Consider the following 24,967-nt stretch of genomic DNA (forward strand, 5'->3'; position numbering starts at 1 on the left):
AAAATTAAAAGGTCAATTTTGTATTCAGTCATCTATATAAGATGTGATCATTATTTTGTAAGTGGCCTATTGTGAACAATACACAATTGTTATATTCCATTGTTGAAAATAGTGATAATCAATTTTTTATGACTCAGCAATCGTGCCTTAGATTTAAATGAATGAAAACCAACATGAAGCAATTTTATAATATTGAAGTTGTAGATATTGACATATTTCAAATGGTATATCATTATTAAAAAATACTCTATTTATCATGGAGTAATCTCGAGAAACAATATGAGTCTTTTTTGTGACTTTATGAAAAATGTGTATTGACAATTCTATGACATTTGAGTCTGACAGTCGCTATCAACATCAACGACAAACTATATCTACAAAGCCTACAAGATATTTAAAAAACAAATAAAATCAAACTGCTTTCTCTTCTATCCGCACCATACTCCCACCTTATGCGACAGCAAATACAAAATCAAAAGCGTTTGGGAGCGTTTACTTTACGCCCATAACTCGTGACAACTTATTTTTTCTCGCTTTTGAAAATTGGTTGATTTGTCGAAGGTTGACGTTGAGTTGAAGAATCTCTCCCTTCAATTTTCTCTTCAGTCGTTATATTGAGGAATTCTGAAGATACAAACAATGAATTGAAAACTATTTTTCCAATATGTGAAAAAGTGAGATGAAATGGTAAGATCTAATGACAAAGGTACTGTGGCTGAATATCACATGTACTCTTTCTACGGTTCTGCATCACATAACCGATGAGGGATATTCACCAAAGATAACCAAATAATGACTATCCTGATTTCTAAACGATTTGTTTCATGTAATTTGTGCACTTATCATGGTCTACTATCAGTGATATTACGGGAAAATAAAAAAAAACATGTGGGAATATGACTTAGTCCTGATAAAATCAATGGTTATTATTGTTCGCAAAAAATCTTAGTGAGAATATAGTGGTACCTTACGATCTCTTAAAAATGTCAGAATTGAGGATTACCTAACATTGTACGATACAAGTATTAGTGAATTACTAGAAATTTTGAGGAATATAAAGAATAAAAATGCAACTGGATATGATGGAACCTCCATAAAAATATTTTCAAAATTATCCAATTGAGGCACTGCAAACATTGGTATCTCTAATCAACACGTCTTTCCACAATGGAATTTTTCCTGCTTTTCTGAAAACATCCGTTGTCCTTCCATTATATAAAGGTGGAGATTCAGATGATCCCGCGAATCTTCGCCCGATCTCTATTCCATTCCATTCCAACTATAGCCAAAGTTATCGAAAAACTTGTGAGATTACGTCTGACAATTTTCCTACGACTCCACAATATTTTAAGTGAAAGCCAGTTTGGTTTTCAAAGCAATAAAAACACACACGATGCCATCTTTTCGTTTTTTTATGATATTTAATTCTGGTAGTGTAGCAGCTGTGATCTTTCTAAGGCGTTTGATTGCGTTGATCATAAGATCTTGCTAAGAAAAATTCACCAATACGGCTGCAGAGAAATGACGCTCAAATGATTTGAATCTTACGTTTCGGGAAGGAATCAAATGGTAAGAACAACAGGACTTTCAGAAAAAAAAATTGTGTGGTGTTCCATAAGGATATGTTTTAAGACCCATCTTATTCTTATTGAATGTCAATGATATTGCAAATTGGAGCATTTCTGGAAATTTCACTCTTTTCGCTGATGACACGACGATATTATGGAACAACAACAACTCAAATGATTTACACAATGCAATATCTACTAATATGAAAAAAATCAAGGAGTGGTGTGATGCTAATTTGCTATCCTTCAATATCACTGAAACAAACATTTTATCATCTAGATGTGCTCTTGATGACCTGTCATTCGGTGGTAACTTAGTGATCAGGAACGAGACTCAATCTAAATTTCTAGGTATTCACATTGACAAGCTCAACTTTATTGAACATATTGAACAACTTAAAAGTAAAATTTGTTCTGGATGTTATGCAGTGAGAGTACCTTCAATAAATTTAGGAATCAAAACTGCCAAAACGGTGTATTACGCCCTAGTTCAATTCCACCTACGTTATGGAATACCGTTTTGGGAAGTATGCAATTCATCAGCCCTTCTGTCTGTATTAGTACTGTAGAAACGGGGTATCAGCTATATGTGTAAAATTAAACCTCGCGATTCATGTAGACACAAATTCGCTGAATAAAAGATTTCAGCAGTGATTGCTTTGTTCATTTTGTAAACGGTTTGCCTCATTTACAAAAATATGTCCCTATTTGAGGCTTCGTGCCATTCTTATAGCACCCGTTCTACCGCCTTGAAATTGCCAATTCCTTTAACAAATTTGGTCAGGAATTCTATTTATTACAATGTGGTCAAGATGTTTAATCAGTTGCCCTCAGATATAAGACAGGCAAATTTGACCAACAAAATGTTTAGAATAAGAGTAAAAACATTTCTGGCTGATAGACCCTATCATATTTTGCAAGAGTTCTATAATGATAAATTTACGTGACAAAATGTGCATATTTGAATTCAGGTTATATAAGATTTTTGTTTATATCTTTGTTTGGATATAAATGTTTGTTTGTCTGGGTTCAATGGGTGTGTTTATTCATGTTAAATTATATATAATGTTTATACGTCTATTATATAAGTGTTGATAATATTTTTAAACAAGTCTGTACACAACCATGTTGAGACAAAATTTCGATATTGAACTACAGTGTATGTTCTAACTTTACTTTTTTGTAGGTGTTTTTATATTTTATATTTCTATACTTACATTTGTATGTACTATTCACAAGCTTTGTCCACAAGATTTATTCTTAATGACTATAAAGTATATTATCATTATTATTATCATCAACTTGTCTTACGATAAAGGTGTTTTCTTCTTATTGGAAGATTGTTCGCGTTCAGCATATTTCCAAAAAGGGCAAGAAAAATCTTTCGCTCAACTATAGACCAGTCGCTTTGCTGTCATTGGCTTTCAGACCCAAAGATCAATAAGCGATTTTTTATCGTTCATCAACCAAATTTGGAATAACGCAATTGAGAAACATGGAGAGTCAAGAGCTGTTGCGCTTGATATTTCTAAAGCCTTTGAGCGTTTGTGGCATGAGGGTTTGCTGGCTTGTCGGATAATAATTTTTGTGTATGGCTCTCCATATTGCCTCCAACCCTCATTTTATTGTATATCAACGACATATTGAGAAAATAAACAAGAATCCAAAATACTGCTTTGCTGACGATATCACACTTGTCTCCTCATTCCAATCGGATCCCAGGACATCGGCTGCTGATGCACGTCTTCACCGGCAGCAATATGTTGCTTATCTCAATGAGGATCTAGAGGTGATTTCGAGTTGGGGTGAAAGTAACCAAGTTCAATTTAATGCCACCAAAACCGAGGCATCGATTTTCTCTAAGAAGATAAATGTCTCCGATCTGAATATAATAATATCAGGACAGACAATTCCGCTTTCTGCTTCGATACATTTGTTGGGGGTTTGAATGGACACCAATATGTCTTTGCACAATCATGTCGCTGGAATTGCAAAGGCTGCTTCTCGATAGCTTGGAATACTGTTCTGAACAAAAAAAAACTGTACAATCCCCAGCAACTTGTGATGCTGTATAAAGCTCAGATCATACCTTCTTTGGAGTATTGCTCACATGTATGAAGCTCCGCTCCTGAGCATTACCTAAAGTTCCTGGATTCCACCCAGAAAAGAGCCATCCGCCTGATTGGAGAGACGAACATCACTTGCAACCTTGATAGTTTGGAACATGGAAAAATGTTGGAGATTTGCCTCTCTTTTATAAATACGTTTTGAGGTTCAAGTCAGTACACCTCGAACTTCACTGTTTAAGTTTAAGCACTCTTTCATTAGGAGAACTTCGTTCGTGTGGAATAAACTTCCCGAGAACGTTTTCCCAAATTAATTTGGTCCCCATCGATTCAAATCCAAAGTGAATCGCTACTTCCGCACAAGAACCGCTCTTAGATACCCTTGATGATTTTTCTGTAGTGCTTGTGTTGGCCTTTCAAAAAAATGATGCATGGCAACTTGGAAAATTATTACAAATTTTCAAAACGGTTGAAGAATTGTTACACAGTCAGTAACTGTCTTATTCTCTTCACTTATCAAAATCCAACTTTCATATATTTCTCCAGCCTGATCAATTTAATTTCTCAAGAAACTCGTTGAATTTTGACACGTGTGATTATTGCCTTGTTTTTGTTTTTCATTTAAGAGAATGTTATTCAGAAATTTACTCATACTTCTATTGGGAAACTGACGCTCTAAAGTAAATATTGGTTTTAACTATTCTATTTAATTCTTCAAACAACAATGTAGCAAGGCAACACGATATGGTTCGATAGTTTTGTATTACTCAATGAAATAATTTGAATGAGTGATTAAATTCAGCGCTGAAACAGTTTTTCGTTGAAATGCTTCAATAAGCCCCAACATAATATATTTTTTGTAATACCTGATTCGTTATTGTAGCTGGTTATTACTTTTGAAATGGAAAAGTTGCAAGTAACTGTCCAACTTTGCAATTTTTGTCAGTTCTGAGCAAGAGTGAGAAGTGGATTCTGATAGTCTGATGAATTACGAATAGTCTCTAGATGACATTAGAATTCCAGAGAGCTCATCCTTCGCAAATCTGTTCATGAGATGAAACATATTTTTTATTAAATACCATACGCTGAAGAACTCATCCCGAATGTTTTGTTTATCAGAATATGTTCATGATTGTCATTATATTAGACAATCAATAACGATTTTTTGTCATGGTTCATCATAAGTATAACAGTTTTGGAAAACTTTTTAAATTACTTTCACAGAATTCTTTGACGCGAACAAAAATGATTCTATGGAAAATTTCGATATCTGTTAGTAATCTTGAAATAAATAAAATAAGTCTTTCCGATTTATCATTTCGAAATGACTGGCAGATATTGAAATTTTCCATAGAATTAGTTTTGTTCGCGTCAAAGGACTCTGTGGAAATAATTAAAATAATAAATGAAATAAGTATTTCCGACACCTACGGCCTGATGACTTCAATAATTGCGGAACTAACCAAACGTCACACCCATGCTCAATCCCTAAAGAGATGAGATGGAATCAAAGGATGCAATCTTGCCAGGATCAGCCTGGGCGACCCTGGGAAGCTGGGAAGCTGGCCTGGGATGACCAGGAAAAATCTACGCTCAGCAGTAACTGTAACTGGCCACTGACAACTAAAAAAACACCTCCATAATATGGGGCTAGTGAGCACACCTCTATGCAGGATGTGTGAACAGGAAGATGAAACTGTCAGGCATGTCCTATGTGAGTGTCCGGAGTTATCGTCAATAAGAGAGTATGTATTCGGTGAGTCTTGGCCTTCACCTGCCGATATAAAGGAGATGTCTCCTAGTGACCTGTCCACTTTCCTGGAGAGGACAGGATGGACGATGACCTAGGAGGACAACTCCTCGGGAGGAAGTACAATGGGTCACATGTGGCCTAAGTGGTAGTTATTCACTGTACTATTAAAACTATAGAACAGTGTTAACCAATCTTTTTTGAGACAAACACAAATGGCCCTGAAATTTTTTGACGTCGAAAAATACCTTTCCATATTTTTTATTAATTATCATCATTATCAATGAGTTTTCGAAATGTTCTACAGTATTGGCTTTTAATATGTATAAATTCATTCAAATTGAATGGTTACGAAGAGAATAATACTTCACAATTTACACAACACTAACATTTGACGCTAACAACTGCTTGGACATACTTTGTCGTCTTCTAAGCGAGTTATAAACGATGATAATGTTGCAATCAGGGCCACCGCGAAAAGAAAAACCAGGGGGGGAGGGAATTCAAATTTTTCCAACCCCACCAGCAAAATTTCCCAACCTTCGAAGAAATGAAAGCCAAGGGATTAGTTAATACTATAATATATTGATTTTCTTACTTAGCTATCCAAAGATTGGCTAAATGCTTATGCCCGTTAGGGTATGCACAAACAAAAATAAATTTTGGTGATTATAAAAATAATAATGGGAATTATTCTACTTTGGACCAAGGTCCTTGGTGTTCCACCATATCCACCATGTATAGGAATATTCAATACAAATGATAGGAAACAACACTTAAATAATATTGTGTTTATTGTTTTCTACTATTATTTTTTCTATCTTCTTGGCCCGAAATTTCCCAACTTTTCCAAGTCGAAAAAAGAGCGAAAAGTTAGGAATTTTGTAAAATTGTCACTTAAAAATTTGTGAACTGTTCAGGACTGTTTTCTTACTTGGGAGAAATTGAAATTTTTCGAGGATTTCAAACAACTCAGAATTCTCTTCAAGTTATGCATGTTGGGAAATCTACTTCTTTATAAAAAATTGTTCGATGTATTTGCAGTATCTAGTTATAAATATGTGATTACTTCAGAAATCATCAGAGACATTCAACAAAAAAAATGTAAGCCTTGTCTTAGTTAGGTAAGTAGTGTCTACAGACTTTTGCAAAACTTTTTAAATATTCAAACACAACTTGTTTTAACTCTGGACAAAAGCATTGCGCCTCATACATTTTTCGCTGGAAACATCCAATCTTTCTACAAAAAATATTTTGTGATTTATTTCAATAGTATTGTACTGAAAAGGATAAAATATTGAAGTGGATTACATCCTGATAGGTGAAGTAAATCATACCTAGCTACATCAATTAGTTCGATAGGACGTTTTGAAAATTTATGAGTTGGTAAAAAAATAATACACGAATCTTGATGAATCATTCGAATTTATTAGTAAAAAAAGGAAGGATGTCCATAATAACAAATGATAATGTGAATTTCAAAGCAGATCAGATCAGATCATTGCTGTCAATTTTTATACATAATTATATTTTTTTATCAATGCACACGTTTATTATGAACAAATTTGTTTCTCGGAATGCACATATCCCGTTGGATGAAAATTCTCTTATAATCCTCTCTTCAAATATTTATTTTCAGCCACGTGTCTGGCCGGAAAGTTTCATTCTGTTCTCTAGTAGAACAAATGACAGTAAAATCGTACCAACAACTGTAGTTGTGACGAATGTAGGAGTAAAACCGATATTTCATGCGAAAGAATTGTCTCACGGTTTGGTATTGTGAAAGCCATTCCATCATGAATAATGAAATTGGCGTCTTTCAATAAACTCGAACTCGATAAAAATAGTACCTACCTAGTCACAGTTTCTGACCTTGTCACTACTTTTTGTTGCACGTAGTTGAACTAGTCCACCTATTTATCGAATACCAAGTCAGTACTTACATCGTCCGCGGTTGTCCTCGACTAAAGAATTTAAAAATTGGCCGAGTTATAATTATTTCCTTAGACTGCAAAATTAGCTGGTACAGTTGTTTCTAAAACCTGAAAAATATGTTATAATGATTTCGATTATGAAGAAGTATTACCAAAAAATTCTGCAAAATGTGTTTTCGAAAATAATGCGGCAAATAATTTTTGTTCACACATTTGCGCAATTCGTCCAATACGGATATTCCTTTGACATAACGCTACATAAAAATGTATCTGAGGTGAATTTGAAAATCTAATAATACATTTCTGTAATACAGTATTCACACAATATTTATCATTCAGAACAACATTCGATATCGTCTTATAATCGTGGTAGTGAAGTAATATAAAGAATCTTCATATAATTCTATGAATCCATTTGTAAGGAATATCAATTCATCCAAGTGAAGAAGAAGCTTTTTAAGATAAAATGAGCGAGAATGAATTTTTATATTGAAGAGTTTCACTGAATTAAAGAATATAATGATGATGTAGATAATGTACTAAAAGCAAAAAATAATTCGGAAGGTCCTAGGTAGCAGTTATTACATGACTCTCCTCAGCAATCTAGGGTATCGATCAAATAACAAAACAATAAAATCGTTGGGCATGAGAGTAAAATGTGAGCTCAAAAAAAAATCAAAGAAAATTGCTCAATTTCATCAATGTTGACTTTGGGAGCAAGCCACCTCCCACTGCAATAGAAAATTTAAGTGCCTTGAATGCACTACCCAGCTTATAGATGCAGAAATGAACCAGCACAGTGCGTTAACCGTGCTGGTCCACGTCTTACCAACAGTAAATACTGCCCTATATATATAGAGGGAAAAATCAATGATCTTGAACTCAGGAGAGAGGTAAACCGTCCTCGAAAACACACGGCAGCTCCGGCTCTGCAACGTAATTCGTGGGGTAGAGGAAATCTCTTAACCAAACAAACAAAAACAGTCAGCTGCGATGATGTTGGTGATGCCCTAGCAGACAGGACAACAACAACCACAACGACAATTTCTGCAGACGAATGAAGAATCACCACCTTTACAACTAATACCTCTGAGAACAATCCGCGCCCTCGGAGCCCTATCGGGATGACGGAACGAGGGAAAGAAATTTTCCAGGCTTTCACCAAGCTGAATTTCTTGATCAACATGAGAGATGTTGAGGTCGATTAACAATCCCATTCATTTGTTAGCGGAACGCACAGGACCTCCGAATGCATACATTTGAGATGATATGTAAATAGTAATCTCATAAATCAACAACAAAGATGTGTAGATTATACAAAGATGACCAGGCTGATATTGCAGTTGCTAATATACTTAATTACTGCGCCAGAAACGGCCTCGTACTAAACATCAATAAATCTAATACAATTGTTTTCTCGCTTAGAAAAATGGGCTGCAGTATATCAGTTAGAGCTGATACTAAATCTATTGTGCAGAAAAAATCAGTCAAATTCTTAGGGTTGAACATTGACTCCCAATCATCCTGGAATGATCATATTGACTCTAGTACTATAAAATTATCCAAGCATTGTTTCGTCATTTGGAATCTCAGAAATTATGTCCTTATAAATATTTTATTAAGTTACTATCATGCCTATGTTCACTCAAGTCTAAATTATTGCTTAGTCTGCTACGGTAACAGCAGCAAATTGAATGATATATTGATTGCTCAAAAAAGATACTAAGAACTATGTGTTTTAAAAAATATGGTGATTCTTGTAAGCAGGTATTTACTGAGTTACAAATTTTAACTGTGATATCCATGTATATTTTAAATTGTGTCACTTACATTAAGAATCATTACCATGAGTTTCAGCAAAGGGATACTATCCGCATTGCTACTGGTTATACTCTCAGGCAAAATTATAATCTGATAGTTCCTGTACACAAATTAACATCTGTATCAAACGGACCTCGTGGTATGTCTATTAAAATATTCAATAAACTTCCAACATTCATTATGAAAATTTCAAATCCCATCAATTTCAAAAATAGCATCAAAACTATTCTCTACAAAAATGCCTTTTATTCACTTGATGAATATTTTTGAACTGATCTGGCTGCTTGACATCACGATTGTTTGCTTGTTAATATTCTACTGTTTATACTATGTATTTTTTAAATTGTTTTATATAATTATCTCCTACATCTACTATTGATTCAATTTTTTTATGTATGTTGATATTTTTCAACTCCAATCTTTACTGTGTATATAACGATTTCCATGCTTCTAAAAAAGTCTCAGGAAAAATAAAGTATTATATGTAACGTTGAGACACAAAACAGGAAGAAAAAGCCCTCTCAAAACAAACAGACCGGGAGATGGCGTAAGTCATTTCTTACAGAATGGCGTTTTTAGGGGGGTTCATATACGTAATAAGTGAATTGAAAATGAAGTTCTCAGCGGTGGTGTGCAGGACGCAATTGCACAATAATAAATTGAAATTGCTCGAAAATGCGGAGCATTTCTTCAATTTATCTGTATTTTAACAAAAAAATTCAGCACTCAATACATGCCATACTTCTCCGGTGGGTGTTTAGGCCCGCCATACCTTTTTGAAAATGTTTTTTTTTTATTAAAATTGGGTCTAGTAGTTATTTTTAAGATTAGAAACATAATTGTCACAATGCCATACCTATAGAGTGGGTGATATACGTACACTGTAATTGAATAATTTCAAAATTGAACAATTTAACAATTTCATAGAGTATAGAACTAATTTTTATGGAAGTTTGACATGTGAGTAACGTAAATACTAAATTTCAAAGTTGTATGTAGAAACATTATTGTTTAATTAAATAACGTGTTATGTCGTATAATATTTTTCAGTTAATCCATATATGCTTACTGTGACTACCTGCTCTTCTTTTACGTGTATCTCAGTACAATTTTTGAGATTTGGAATAAACAATTCTCATATAGTTTCGTATACTTTGGGGAAATTGAAATTTCTTTGACCTGTCACACAATCTTAACGATTTCAAAAACATTTTTTAACAAATCGATTCGAAATGTCACAGTGTGGGCTGATTACTAAAAAAGCGTAGCTTTAAAAAAAATACAATATTGAAATTGACCTGACGTTTCATACTACCAAAAAGACACTTAGCCAGTAATTTATTTGGTTTACCCAATGGTTTTAAAAGGTGGAAAACGCAACCCCTAAAATTTATTTCCAATGTAACTTTTTGTCTTATCATTTGTTTACCATTTAAAAATTCATTTCCGATAGCCTGTTTTATTCTAAACAAAAAACGTATCTTGGGATTTTTGCCCGAAATAAACCAGTTCGCAGCAAAACATTATTTTAGGAACAACTACAGAGATACATCGTCATAAATGCGAAAATACGAAACTAATCTCTCCAGTAGGTCGCTATTAGCGATAGTGACAATTAAATTGATATGACGCTGTCAGTTTGTGAATTTTCGAAATTGAATTAATACTAATTGTGTGTTTTTGTTCTGTTCTTAATTTGTTTCTTTAATAATTCACTTGTTATTAAAATGGCATACACAAATGAGTAAATGGCTGGTATGCATTACGTTTACGGTCTGTCGCAAGGGAATGGGTTAGAAGCTTCTAGAAGATATGCTGAAATGTATCCTCAACGGCAACATCCTTCACATAGAATATTTGCTCGACTTCATCAACGATTACGAGAATATGGTTCATTCAACAAAAGAACGCAGGATTGTGGTCGCCATCGAGAAGTAAGAACACCACAGCTTGAGGAAGCAGTACTTAATTTGATTGAAGAACAACCTACTACCAGTACCAGAAAGATTGCTTTCCAGCTAAATGTTGATCATATGACGGTATTTCGAATTTTAAAGGAACAACTCTTATACCCTTACCATCTGCAACGAGTACAGGTACTGTTACCGCGAGACTTTCCGAACCGTCTTGAATTTTGCAATTGGATGCTGGAAATGATTAGAAGAAATTGTGACTTTCTGAAGACGATAGAATTCACAGATGAATGTAGTTTTTCTCGTGACAAGATTATTAATTTCCATAATTACCACATATGGGCTGAAGAAAACCTTCACGCTATTGTCGAAACTAACCATCAAGAACAATTTTCTCTTAACGTGTGGCTCGGAGTTATTGGGGATGATTTAATTGGGCCTCATTTTCTACCTCCTCGATTGAATGGTGAGGCATATGTTTAATTTTTAAGAGAAGTGCACCCAGTACTGATGGAAGAAGTTCCTTTGGGCGTCAGAAGGGATATGTTTTTTATGCATGATGATAGTCAAGTAGCACGTCAGCATTTAACTGATACATATGCAAATCAGTGGATAGGTCAAGGAGCACAACAGAACTGGCCCGCTTGATCCCCGGATCTCAATCCTCTCGATTCCTCTATTTGGGGCCATTTACAGCACTCGATTTATCGTACTCCTGTTCGCGATGTAGAGGACTTAAGAAACCGCATCATCGATGCGTGCAGGATAATCGCAGAGACTCCAGGAATATTTGACCGAATATGTGGCTCAATGCGCCGACGTCTAGACGCATGCGTAATGTCTGAAGGTAGACATATTGAACATTTATCATGATTTCTACATCTCTGTGTCTACAATTAGGTTCTCAATGGTTTGTGGCAGTCCATACCAAAAAATCACGCCACAAACCATTGAAAATCAAATTGTAGACACAGAGATGGCTTTGAACCAAGTAGAAGCATCAAAAGTAGACGAAATCAGATCAGAAGCAATCAACACGCTGAAACAAATAATCAAAAAACCAGAAAAAACTCCGGAGAAACCAGCAATTACGAGAGCCATCAAATCAATAAAAAAGAAGTTGATCTCCAACAACCTCATGGCAGTTAAAGCCGACAAAAGTGACGCCACAGTTATTATTGAAAAACAGGAATTAAGTATAAAAGTGAACAAATATGTAACGGAAAACGATTTTAGCACGATGAATCACGATCCAACCACAAAATATAAAAGACAAATTAATAACCTAATGTAATCCAACAAACAGATCTTTAACAACAAAGCATTGAACAGATACACAGTCAACAACCCAAAAGCACCAAAATTCAACGCACAGATAAAGATACATAAAGAAAATAAACCTATAAGACCGGTTATTAATTTCACCAGAGCACCTTCATACAAAATTTCAAAAATCATAGCCGACGAACTGAAAAACAAAATCAACAAGAACAACGACCACAACATCAAAAATTCAATGGATTCAATGGAACTCACATACAGAATCTCTACGACAAATGTCAGTCCGAACACTAAACTGTTCTCGTTCGACATAAAAAACATGTACTCCAACATACCAGTCAACGAAAGTATAAACATCATATCTGAGAAACTAAAACACCAAAACATAGACAAAACCTACATGAACCAAATGGAACACAGTCTAAATACAATACTTAATCAAAATTATTTCGAATCTAAAGGGAAAATTTATAAACAAACAGATGGACTAGCGATGGGATCTCCACTATCTAGCATTATATCCAAAATATACCTGCAAACTATAGATGAGAAAAGCTTAACAATAATAAAGACACATGATGAAAAAGGAGAATGGTTCAGATACGTTGATGATGGACTGTACATATCACAAACAATGGAATAAGAATAGAACAAATAACAAAAGAAATTAACGAAATCAATCAAAAACTATGTTTCAGCACTGAGGAAGAACACAACTCAAAACTTAACTACCTGGACATAACCATAGGATAAAACCACAACAAAACACAATTTCAAATGACAATATACAGGAAACCTACACAAACAAGCTCCACCATACCCGCAAGTTCAAACCATCCACCATCACACAAAATGGCTGCCTATAACGCATTCATATATAGAATGTTAAGGATACCACTCAGCAATGGAGCCCGAAACAAAGAACGGAAAATCATATACCAAATAGCGAACGAAAACGGATACACCCAAAAGACAATAGATAAACTAGAAAACGGAATCAAACAAAAAATACAGAACAAGGATCAAGCCACTCCAACAGACAAAACAACACAACGATGAACAGCATTTACGTACGTAGGACACCAAACCAAAAAACTAACAAACATCTTCAAACCACTGAACATCAACATAACATACAAGCCGAATACGAAAATAACACAAAAAATAAACAACTATGAAAAAGAAGAAGATAAAGACCAAAACAGGATATACAGTATACAATGCTTGGACTGCAACAAATTCTATATCGGCTAAACCAAGAAAAAACTGATCCAAAGGTACAATGAGCACAAAAAGGCATACATATATCCAACAGTATATAAATCAAACCTTGCAACACACGCCATACAAAACAAACATAATTTCCCCCCACCAGAGAACATAAAACTAATAAAACAAATCAAGAAGGGAAACCGCATGGACATTTGGGAAAACTTGAACATCCATAAATTCAACAGTCATAAATAACTTATCGAGGAACAAGTACAAATCAAAACACAACAAGATCTCACATTCAATATATTAAACAAAACCATACACATTCCTAGAGAAGATCTAACACGAAGAAGAGTACCTGATGCAGAACAAATACAGGCAAATTTACCTAAAGTACCTGAAATACCTGAGTTAAGACGTTCTGACCGTATAAAGAGACAGACAACAGGATGACCAGTTCAGTTTGAGGAGTGCCAGAAGATGACAGTACTACCAACTGTCGAAAGCGCTCGCAGATAATTAATAGAAGATATAAAGCTTCAAATCCTTTTTTGTAGAATTTAATATTGAAATATACATATATATATATATATATATATATATATATATATATATATATATATATATATATATATATATATACATATATATACATATATATATATATATATATATATATATATATATATATATATATATATGTATATATATATATATATATATATATATATATATATATATATATATATATATATATATATATATATATATATATATATATATATATATATATATATATATACATATATATACATATATATATATATATATATATATATATATATATATATATATATATATATATATATATATATATATATATATATATATATATATATATATATATATATATATATTCCATCATTTCGAACTTGAGTTGTGAACATTTATACAACTCATACTGGTGGGAAATTTTCGATTACCTCTGATTTGAATGTAATAGTAAAATAGTTACGGTATGTGAAAGTGTTACAAATTGAATTGAAAAAATAGTTGCGGTTTTGTTGATTATGGAATGTTTATGTGAAATATTACCGGATACTTTGTTTACTTTGAATAATATTTTGAAGTTTTGAATGCAGTAATTTTTTTTCAGATTCAAGATTCAAAAAATTGAATATTGAAAATGTATAACTGAGTAATTGTTATTTGTGTTACCCTTGCATAACCTTCAAATAAGTATAAATATTTTCCAGTTCAGTACGTTATCAAACATTTTGATATTTCGTAAATATGGAAGGAGTCATTCCACAACCGATTCAAAAATGATTTCTCAGATACAAATCATATATTTTTCCCAAGCAAGAAATTTATGATTGTCGCTTGAGGAAGCTATTGTATAGCGAGACAGTTGATAAGGATTATTCATCAAGAATCAAATAGGTCGATCCGATTTCAGAATAATTTGAAAAGAGAATGAAGTTTTCGAAGAGAAATCACCACCATCATATTTCTAATTCCACTGAAAGTCAAATATCCTGTCTTATTTTGTTAACCGAGGAGAACCAATAATGTTTTTTGAATTGTATCTATCTCTAATAATTGGAAAAATTTTCATTTTGATTTTGAAAATCAACGTCAGTGATGGAATGCTACAGTGGATGTAGGCTGAGACCGGCTAAACATTCTGCCAGCAAATACCTAGTGATGTCTGGAATTTGGTTTCTCTATTTGAAATGAGAAAGTCAGTTACTGTGACGAGTCGAGAAACTGTTACAGACAAATCTGTGCATTGGTATTCTCATGTAGGTACCAGTAGATTGATCTTCGCCTCTTTGTTTAGTCTTTCGTTGAACGGGTTCCAACCCGATACATTTATGAATAATTTTTCACACCGAGCTAATTGTGTCACGATTTCAGATCACAAATTTGGTTAGGACTGCTTTAATGTGTTATTATTTTTTGGGTTCAATATTTATGGAGAAATGGTAGACTACAAGGCTTTTAAGTTTATGAGTACCACACACTATCAGCTTCATAAGCTTGATTCAATAGAGCCCCAAAATGTTGAGCGTTCTAAAGAAGTAAACCTTTTTTTCAATATAATATATATAATATAAATTTAAAAATTTTCAACTTCAGAACTTGACCTGTCATGATATTTTTTCCACTTTCTGATTATATCAAAGAAGCATCTGGAAATGACCAGACCAAATAATTTCCAAAAAGTATTCTGCGAAAAAAACCATATCACGAGCTCTGGTCGGTTATTATGTGAACTGAGTTTCATTAAAAGTTTTGGTTTCAATTTTCATGGTTTAAGTCAGCTGTTGAACATCTTTCAGCCTCTAAAATCTACTCAACTTTCGTTCATATCTTCACTCGGTTTTCAAGACCCACTTGATTCTTTAAGTGAATCGAACTTCTACTACATCTGATGGGACTTCTCATAGCTGCTCCTATTTTAGCCATTTGGGAATTGTGTTTCACAATTATTTTGAAATCAGCAAAAATTGTTTTATAAATCTCACAAAAACTTTTATTGTACCTGCTGATGTATTCTTCGTTCAATGTTTTGATCAGATAGAATGTTTTTGATATATAACTTCCTGAAGAAGAAAAGGTACACCAACTCCTAAAGAATCACCTACCATATCCAATTCTTCGACAGGAAGATCAATATTGTGTTAGGAATCACACGTTAAAAGGTAAGACCTCGTTAGTCCTTAGCTTGCACAAATTTCTCAACTTCTGAGAGTTGTCGTTCGTATGGGAGCAACAGCTGATTAACACAAAAACATATTTTTTAAACAGATCTAGAGGGTTTACGTGTGTGGTTTACTCCTCTCTCTCAATCAACCGCTCTGAGAACCGGTGGTTTGAATCAGACAATCAATTTTCACTTCCACTTCCTAACTTCCACTTCCTAACACTTCACTTCCAACTCGTGTTAGGAATCACACGTAAAAAGGTGAGACCTCGTTAGTCCTCAGCTCGCACAAGTTTTAACTTTTGACATTTGTCGTCGAAGGAAGGCAACAGCTGGTTAACGGAAAAACATATTTTAACGTAATTGTCATTGAATTATTTTGATGAGGAGCATTGAAAGATCCCATAAATGTTCAGGTATAACTGTTTAATATCCTGAATATAAATATTGTCCTCCCTTATCTCATTACTGAATGGTGAGTTTTCCTTCGATCTGTTCACTTCTTGGTGCAAGCCTGCTAGAGGGTATCACATAAATTCTTGAGTATCTTGTTAGGACCCTACTAACGGAGCTTACTACAACGCTGTACTTATACATATGATGCTATTGATCAATTAATTCTTTCAATTTTTCACTTTCGTGATATCTTCATTATTAATATTTTTTTCATATTTCTTTCAAGATGGATTTATAGAAAATTAAGCTGTTCTTTTTTACAGGGGATGGTGCTGAAAAAAAAGTTCTTTACTTGCATATTTTCCTTTTTCTTTATTTCGTATTGTTTTCCTTTTGAAGTATCTCAGAAATACCACTACGCAATAATCAAAGTGACAATGATTTTGTGTGCATTTGTCAGAAGTAGACTTGTACAATTTGTAAGTGGTTATAATTTGAATCAACCGATAATAAATTACCAAAAGTAACCCGCCCGGTTTATTGAATACATTATAAGAATATGTAACAGAAGGTTATATAACGATGCCATTCTTTGATTTCGCTTTCTGATCTACTTTCTTCAATGCTCTTTGAATTCAAAATTTTGTTCAATTATTTTTCGTAAAGTGGGTCAGTGCTGACTCTGATGTGATTCTCTCAAATTGATTGTGATTGTTTTTACTTTCAACAAATTACGATGCGTATACTTTGGCTTTTATTCAAAGTATACGTATGCTTTGGAATGGAGTTTCTCTTTTTTGTGAAATGAAACTTTTCGGATACGTCCTATGAATCAAAATAGGTTGTTTTATGACTTATGATGAATACTCGACTTGATTGTCTCAATCAAATTATAAGAATAATAACAACATGAAGACGTGCTTTGTTTAAAAATTATAGCAATGAGCTTACAATTTTACTTTGTGAAAAAATTCCTTGAGATGTACCTTATTCGTACATTTTCTTCTGCCAAACTTCTCTATTATTTCGCGCAATACATTTTTGCTATTTATTTTGGCCCTTTTCAAAGAGAAAATGAATGTAACTCTCAAGAATGAACTGTGTATTCAAAGAACTTGCCACTTTCTCAGGAGGTTGAAATAATCATTTGGAACTTCGAACATAACCGTAACAAATCCAATTCATTGTATCAACTGTATAGAAAAAAAATCCAGCTTCTTAACGAAGCCGATTAGTTTGTATGATGGGTGGTCTTTTAGGTCAGATGGTAAGAGTATGGCTCTGCCGAACTCTAAAGACCTGATTCGGTCCCCAACGGGACAGGCACAAAGTATATACTCTGTTAATGAGGTAGTCGGATAGTCAAGTTGCAATATTCACACCTTGATACCCACGACAGCCTTCCCATATGAGGGTTTTTGCAAGTCAGCTACACCTGACGATGCCGTAGATTCAGCCGTGCAGGGCTTTTTCGCCTCTGGTTTTGGTGATTCATCACTTGAGCACAAACGTTTGCTAACCTTCTCATGGGGAGTTTGTTCCCCCACCTGAGATATATTCTGTGTACGCCGCTCAAGAATTTGGTGCAAGGCGGTTTTATAAGGTACCCCGCTCTCGAGAAGACGACTCAGTCGTTTCCTGGCTGCACCACCAAACCTTTTTTCAAGGTTCAGTTGTTGGATCAGGAGTTGGGGAGTTGAGAAGCTCTCGCTGCTGAACTAAATTCACTTTACAGAGAGGTCAGTTGGAGTCGTAAACTCGACATCCATCTCCTCTGTAGATTCGCTCCTGAACTAAATTCACAGGTAGGTCCGTTGGAGTCGTAAACTCGACATCCATCTCCTCTGTAGACTCGCTCCTGAACTAAATTTACAGGAAGGTCAGTTGAAGTCGTAAAAACGACATCCATCTCTTCTGTAGACGCGCTCCTGAACTAAATTTACAGGGAGGCCAGTTGGAGTCGTATACTCGACATCCATCTTCTTTGTAGACTCGCTCCTGAATTAAATTTACAGGGAGGTCGGTTGGAGTCGTAAACTCGACATCCATCTCCACTGTAGACTCGTGTAAACTCCTGATCTAAGTTTACAGGGAGGTCGGTTGGAGTCGTAAGTTCGACACGAGTCGAGTAGTTAGGGAAAGAAGGTCAATCACGGCAGAGCCCCGCATTACCATGACAAGGCGATGCTACGACGAGAGGACGCCCGGTATCTCGAAGGTTTCGTAGAGACAGCTGATAGGCTTAGTGTCATTCATCCTCTCGGCACGGATACACACACCTTAGGATTGAGCCATCGTTGGGATGCCATTCAGTTAGAAAATAACAGAACCACAAGTGTTTCTGTCATTCCCGTATCCGGCGGGGCTACGTGGTAGCAATCATCCTATGGCCGGTTTGCTCAACCCCCACATCCCAAGCCAATTCACTCGACGAAAACAGCATGCACAGTGGTTCAGACAGTGAAAGATGAACAAGGACAGCCAACCCGCCATATAAACATACAATATGGCTACATGTATAAATATGTAACACTTGTAATGCACTGTTTGGAACCTTTGGTTCAGTAATGAATATTACTGGAGTTTTATCCTTACACCAAACCGTTATTTTTAACACCTCTGGAGATGTTGGGATTAAACTCCAGTAATATTTATGTAGTACTCAAAAAGCCGACTCCTCGTATACAAACCATATCTATAAAAGTATTAACGAATAATTTGTTCGTACGTTTTCTGAAAATTAGTGTACTTAGTAACTACCATCAGAAAATATTTATCAAATGTATCAGAAATTTACTGTGAAATTCACGAAAGGTTGAAAATATTTCATTTCACAAAAGTGTAATGAATCGTGTACTGAAAAGTGTAATGAAAATTGTAATGAAAATATTTTCACTGCCTAATTTTGTAAAATATATTCATTTATAGTATTGAATTGAACAAATATAACGAAATATCCGTTATTGTCATGATAAAATTATCAACTGAAAACCAGGAAAACCAGATATGAACAGAAGAAAAACACCGACATTAATCATACTTTTTCCATTAATAATCATATAGAGTAAATGGTAATGTCAGTCAGATGCAATTGATATCTATACAATCTGTTCTGTTTTTTCCATTAACAAGCTGTCGCATCCCTACGAACGACAACCTCAGAAGTCGAAACTTGTGCGAGCTAAGAATTAACGAGGTCTTACCTTTCAACGTGTGATTCCTAACACGGGTTGGACGATAGCAAGTGAAAATCGATCGTTCAGACTAGGGCTTGAATCACCGACCAACACGGCATTCAATTCGAGTAAGTGAAAAAAGCACCCACGTGGAACCGCCTGGCTACCGACCGCCCAAGGTACAATACAATGAAAATAGGCAACGAAATGTATTGTTAAACAGATATCAATTCGTGTATTGGATGATATTTTTTTTCTTCATTACCGAAAAGTACCCAACTATAATGAAAACAAATCAAAAAGGTAACGCCCATACTTCTTACCTTTTTTGGTTATATAACCTTCCAAATCAACTTTTGGGTTTATCACAAATTCATCAAGTATATTCAGGGCTTCCCAACGGAATCTTGATCCCCCTATAACTCATAGAGATATGATCAAAATTCCGTCACATCAGCTTTTCTTCTGAAAAGATTCAATTACAATTTCATATCCATACCCGAAATTTTATCTACTTGCGGTTAGCGCCTACTTCCATATTTTTCAATGGCATGAGGAGTTGGGAGATACATCATTTAAAAGGTCCTTTGTCCTTCTGATACCCCTATATTTTTCATCATAATTTGTTTATTATCGAAAAATTCGATGTTGAACACCTCATTTGGTAAAAAACTAAAATTTGCTTCAATTTTTCTACTGGGGAAAATTATTGGCAAACGACATCGACGGGGACAAAATCAACACATATTTTGCTTGAAATGACCTCCTCCAAGTCCAACAAAATGATACAGGCGACTTTTATAATCTTTCCTTACATTACTCAAGATGTGAATTCAATAGCTCCTATTTCCTACCTCAGGTGTCCCTCGAGAAAAAATTCAAGGGCTGTGAAATCAGAGGATCTAGTTGGTTATACATTTAACACATCAGTAAACGTTTATCCAAAAATTGTCTTGAGCGAATATCCAAATATAAAGAGCATTCTGCTGAAATGCTCTTCATTCTTTCAATAGGTTGAAGTAGGAGTCTTTATTCAAATCAAATCAAAGAATGGTCCAACAAAATAACTACCTATCGAAATTATCGGCCCGAACATTCTAATTTATTTTATTGACTCTATAAATGTGTTCCACTACCATATTCCTTCAATGAAAAAAGTATGTCACTACTGAACTTGAAAACTAATCAATATAGTTTATTGTATGATTTTCACTATAAAGGGTTTTACAAAAACCGCGACACGTGTTTCACTATACAATAGCTTCCTCAAGCAGAGTTTATGCTAGGAAGCTATTGTATAGCGAAACACGTGTCGCGGTTTTTGTAAAACCCTTTATAGTGAAAATCATACAATCAGCGCCCGATCTAAGGGGGGGGGGGGGGCAAACCGGGCAATTTCCCGGGGCGGCAAAAATGAGGGGCGGCAAAATTGAAGAAGGCGCGGCGTCGGCGGCGAAAATTTGAAAGACGGTTAAACAAAAAAAACCACACCCTATACAAAAGTTGTTAGAATATAATATATTAATATTGACATCACTAAAATTTCACATCATATTTTAGTAGATTACAAAAATAAAATGTGGTCACACTGCCTCCTTCAAACTGTGCTGAATGCTGGATTTGAATAAATATCTTAAAACTAAACTTATTTTGTTTCATTAATATCGGCAGGGAAAATTTGTCTTTTTATAGGTTAAAATTACACCATCTATGGAATAACGCATGGGTAAAAAGCGGCAAATATTATTTTGCTCGGAGCGGCGAAATAGTTGGATCGGGCGCTGCATACAATAAACTGTATTGATTTAGTTTTCATTATGGATTTTCATCAAGTTATCGATATTGTTGGAAAACATGTACTGTAGTAGCATTAGATTATTGGTCAGTTTCTCACTAAACTGCGTTCAGTAATACAATCAAGAGAATTTTTCTTCGATCAATGAACTAGCCTGTTTATGAAAATATTTGTTAGTTTTCAAATATATGAAAGAAACTGGTATGTGATAAGAGGATACTTGCTTCCTGTCTTACAAATTTTTTTTTACCATTTTTGAATGACTGCGTTCATCTGCTTCAGCTAAATAAAAGACTAATGGCATTACTCTTTACTACTAATAAAAAACAAATCCGTGCAGGTTTATGAAAAATAAAATTACACCATATTATTATATTATATCACGCCACCCATGCCAAACAAAGAACCTGCCGACATTCGGTAACTATTTAGTGTTTATGCCATTCGAATGGACTTCCCATATACTTCCTATATAATGGCAACCAACACTATTTTGAATCATGCCATGAGATATTTTAATTTGTTTCAGAAATACCAACTTTTCTGAATAGTCATCAATGAATAAAACTTGATGTGATAATATATGCAACTACTTTCGTTACCTCCATAATCGTATGCTGTTGGTACTTACCAAAAAAAGAGAAAAATAATTCGTACATCAACTTCAGAAAAATCAGTCAACGTTTCAATATCTCTTTTTTATTCCAGATATTGTTACAACTCTCCTTGGGACAACTTCCCCCGAGATTTCAAGTACCTGGAGCACTTCTAGTTCAAGGAGCTCGACCTGCTCCACAAAGACAACAAAGAATAAATGCTGCCGATTTTATTCCCAGACCTCGAAGGCCTCACCAACCCCCGTCTCCACCTCGAGAAGTCAAACCTGTAGTTGAAGAAGAGCAGGAAAATTACCCGCAGTCTATAGGTTCATTTGACGATGAAGTCAACAAACTTAGCATTCCTGCCATTTCAGCTGGTGTCAGACAAGCAGAAGAAGAGGAACCTACATTGAGACCATCTCCTCTACCATTCCGCCCCGAAAGACCAATTCCTGTAACACGAGACCAGATTAGAGAAAGGCCTGTAGAATTACCATCGTCACGACCAGTAATCAGACAGGAGCCCAGGCCCTTGCCACCAATTACCCAGAGTAGACCAAAGCCGATTCGACCTGTGGTGAGACAGGAACTGGATGAGGATGATGACGATTTCTCTAATATTCCAACCAGACAGCAAAGTAGGCCAAAGGCAGGTTGACGCAAAGTAGTTTCCTATTGAATATATTCATTACAATTTTCATCGTTTTCAATCTGTACATTATTACAATTAACCTAATTTCGCGATACGATACTAAAAATTCCTACACGAGTGCCAATTGAACCGTTTGGTATTTATTGGACTTATGTAAAACAGTAAATCCCAAATTGAAACTTCATAAATAACACGTTTACCGATGAACATGATTATTCAGTTCTGATATTTCAAACTTCTGATGAAAAAGCACTGTTGGGCCTGTATGTATTATATGAATAAGTCATCAATGAGTGCGACTGTATTCAACACTTCAAAAACAGAATTCATAACACTGAGAAATATGTTACTGGAAATAATTTTTGTTGAAAAACCCTTTTGTGACTCAACTATGCTACAGAGTAAGTAACGGTAAAAAACATACATGCAAACCCAAGTTAAATATTATGAGCAAACCCTCAACTACACGATAAAATATAAATGACACTTCAGTACTTATTTTGTCGTACGACTTCTCCATTCATTTTATGTATCTGGAAAACACTGCAGCCTAAAGTACTTACTATTATTTTCACAGAATACCCATTCCAACAATATTATTTCTTTTACTGGTTTGCACAGATTCTTTGAGAAATTTATCTGTCCGACTAATGCATTGCTTGTAATAGAGGAGCCCTAGCGGGGATTTCGGGATTTACTAAAGCGCGGCAGATTAATATACTGGGGGATACCTTGTACCCGGTTAAGTACTTCCACCAAATATAAGCCCCATATATAAGGCCGCCTGTGAAGGATAAAGGATCAGATTAGTAAAAAAAAATTGATCATCAGAAATTCTCGAGTGCGTCAGATTAAGGTAGGGTTAATTACATGCTGAAAAGTGTATATTCCGGTAATCTGACAATTTGAAAGTGACATAAAGAAAGAGAAGGGCAGCAAAGTTGTAACAAAATAACGTCATTTCGACATTCTCGAGCGTAGCTAATTTTTTTTTTTTGAAGGAAACAATTCAAGGATAACGAAAAATATATAATCTGACGATTTCCGCAAGCCGAAATAACAAAAATTCGTCGATAAAGTTTAATGCGTGCAGCTGTGTGATACCTATATTTCCCTCTCCGAGTTTCTACTCCTCTTTCACTTTTTCTCTATTTATTAATTTCTCACTCCGTCTTCACTCTGAATTCTGTTGCCATGACGCCATCACAGCTGATCACAGAGACTCGTTCGTGATGACGATGATGATTAATTGATCAACTGATTACAAAAAATGTAATTTTTTGACCATATTTAAAAAATTATTTTCTTATAAATACAAGTATTCGATTTGAAAAACATACACTTATTTATTTGCAAGCTGTTTCCTGAGCTTCTCAATTAATTGATTTCAATGATTTGAGAAAATTGAAAAATAAAAATCTTGTTTTGTCAGATTAGGCGAATTCCTTCAAATAATCGTCATATTATGAGACAGCATGTCTAGAACATAAAGATGATCCATATATATCTTGATCTGACGCACTTGAGTATTTCGAAATGGCGAGTTTTCTTTTCACATTATAATAATGGCCGCGAGTTTGCGTCAGATCGAAATCGTCAGATTATTGAATGAGAGCTTTTTTTTTGTTGCACTTAACACCCCCTTAGAAAATCTGACGCACTCGATTAATTTTTTTTCTTTTCACTTTTAACCCTCACGTACAAACACCCGCATCATGCAAACGATTACATTAAAATACGTACATTATTAAAAATACGTAGGATATTGATGCTATCAATATCTTACGCACTCGAGTATGTCCATGCAACAGTATTTTTTTACATATTTGAAAATCTATAGCCGTTTTCCCCAGCGATGAAAAGGAATAATATTATATAAAATTTTTTTCTTCTTATCATCTAAGCTTTGCAACCTAATATGTCTCTATGACGCTCGAGTAAATCCCCATTTTGCTCAGTCTCCGCTACAGTATCCAACTCCATACTCAACAATTCATTCACCAGATCTGTATTCGTTTGTTTACATTCTACTGGGTCCATTATTTTTGGGTATTCCATTAAGAATACAATAGATATGCAGAGAGAGATAAT

At 34.7% G+C, this 24,967-nt stretch overlaps 1 protein-coding gene across 2 annotated transcripts in view; it reads left to right on the forward strand.

Moving 5' to 3' along the window:
• Window positions 1-24,967, forward strand: part of LOC111513752 (uncharacterized) — a 47,020-nt gene that overhangs the window by 19,435 nt on the left and 2,618 nt on the right. For both annotated transcript variants that reach the window (XM_074172908.1, XM_023169977.2), the window contains exon 2: window positions 22,334-22,873. In XM_074172908.1, the coding sequence (XP_074029009.1) occupies window positions 22,334-22,873 (540 nt within the window). The remainder of the gene's footprint in view (window positions 1-22,333; window positions 22,874-24,967) is intronic.

This window comes from Leptinotarsa decemlineata, unplaced genomic scaffold (genome assembly GCF_025532065.1).
Source record: "Leptinotarsa decemlineata unplaced genomic scaffold, Ldec_3_MD MMD2_tig00000199_RagTag_RagTag, whole genome shotgun sequence".
NCBI classification, from domain to species: Eukaryota; Metazoa; Arthropoda; class Insecta; order Coleoptera; family Chrysomelidae; genus Leptinotarsa; species Leptinotarsa decemlineata.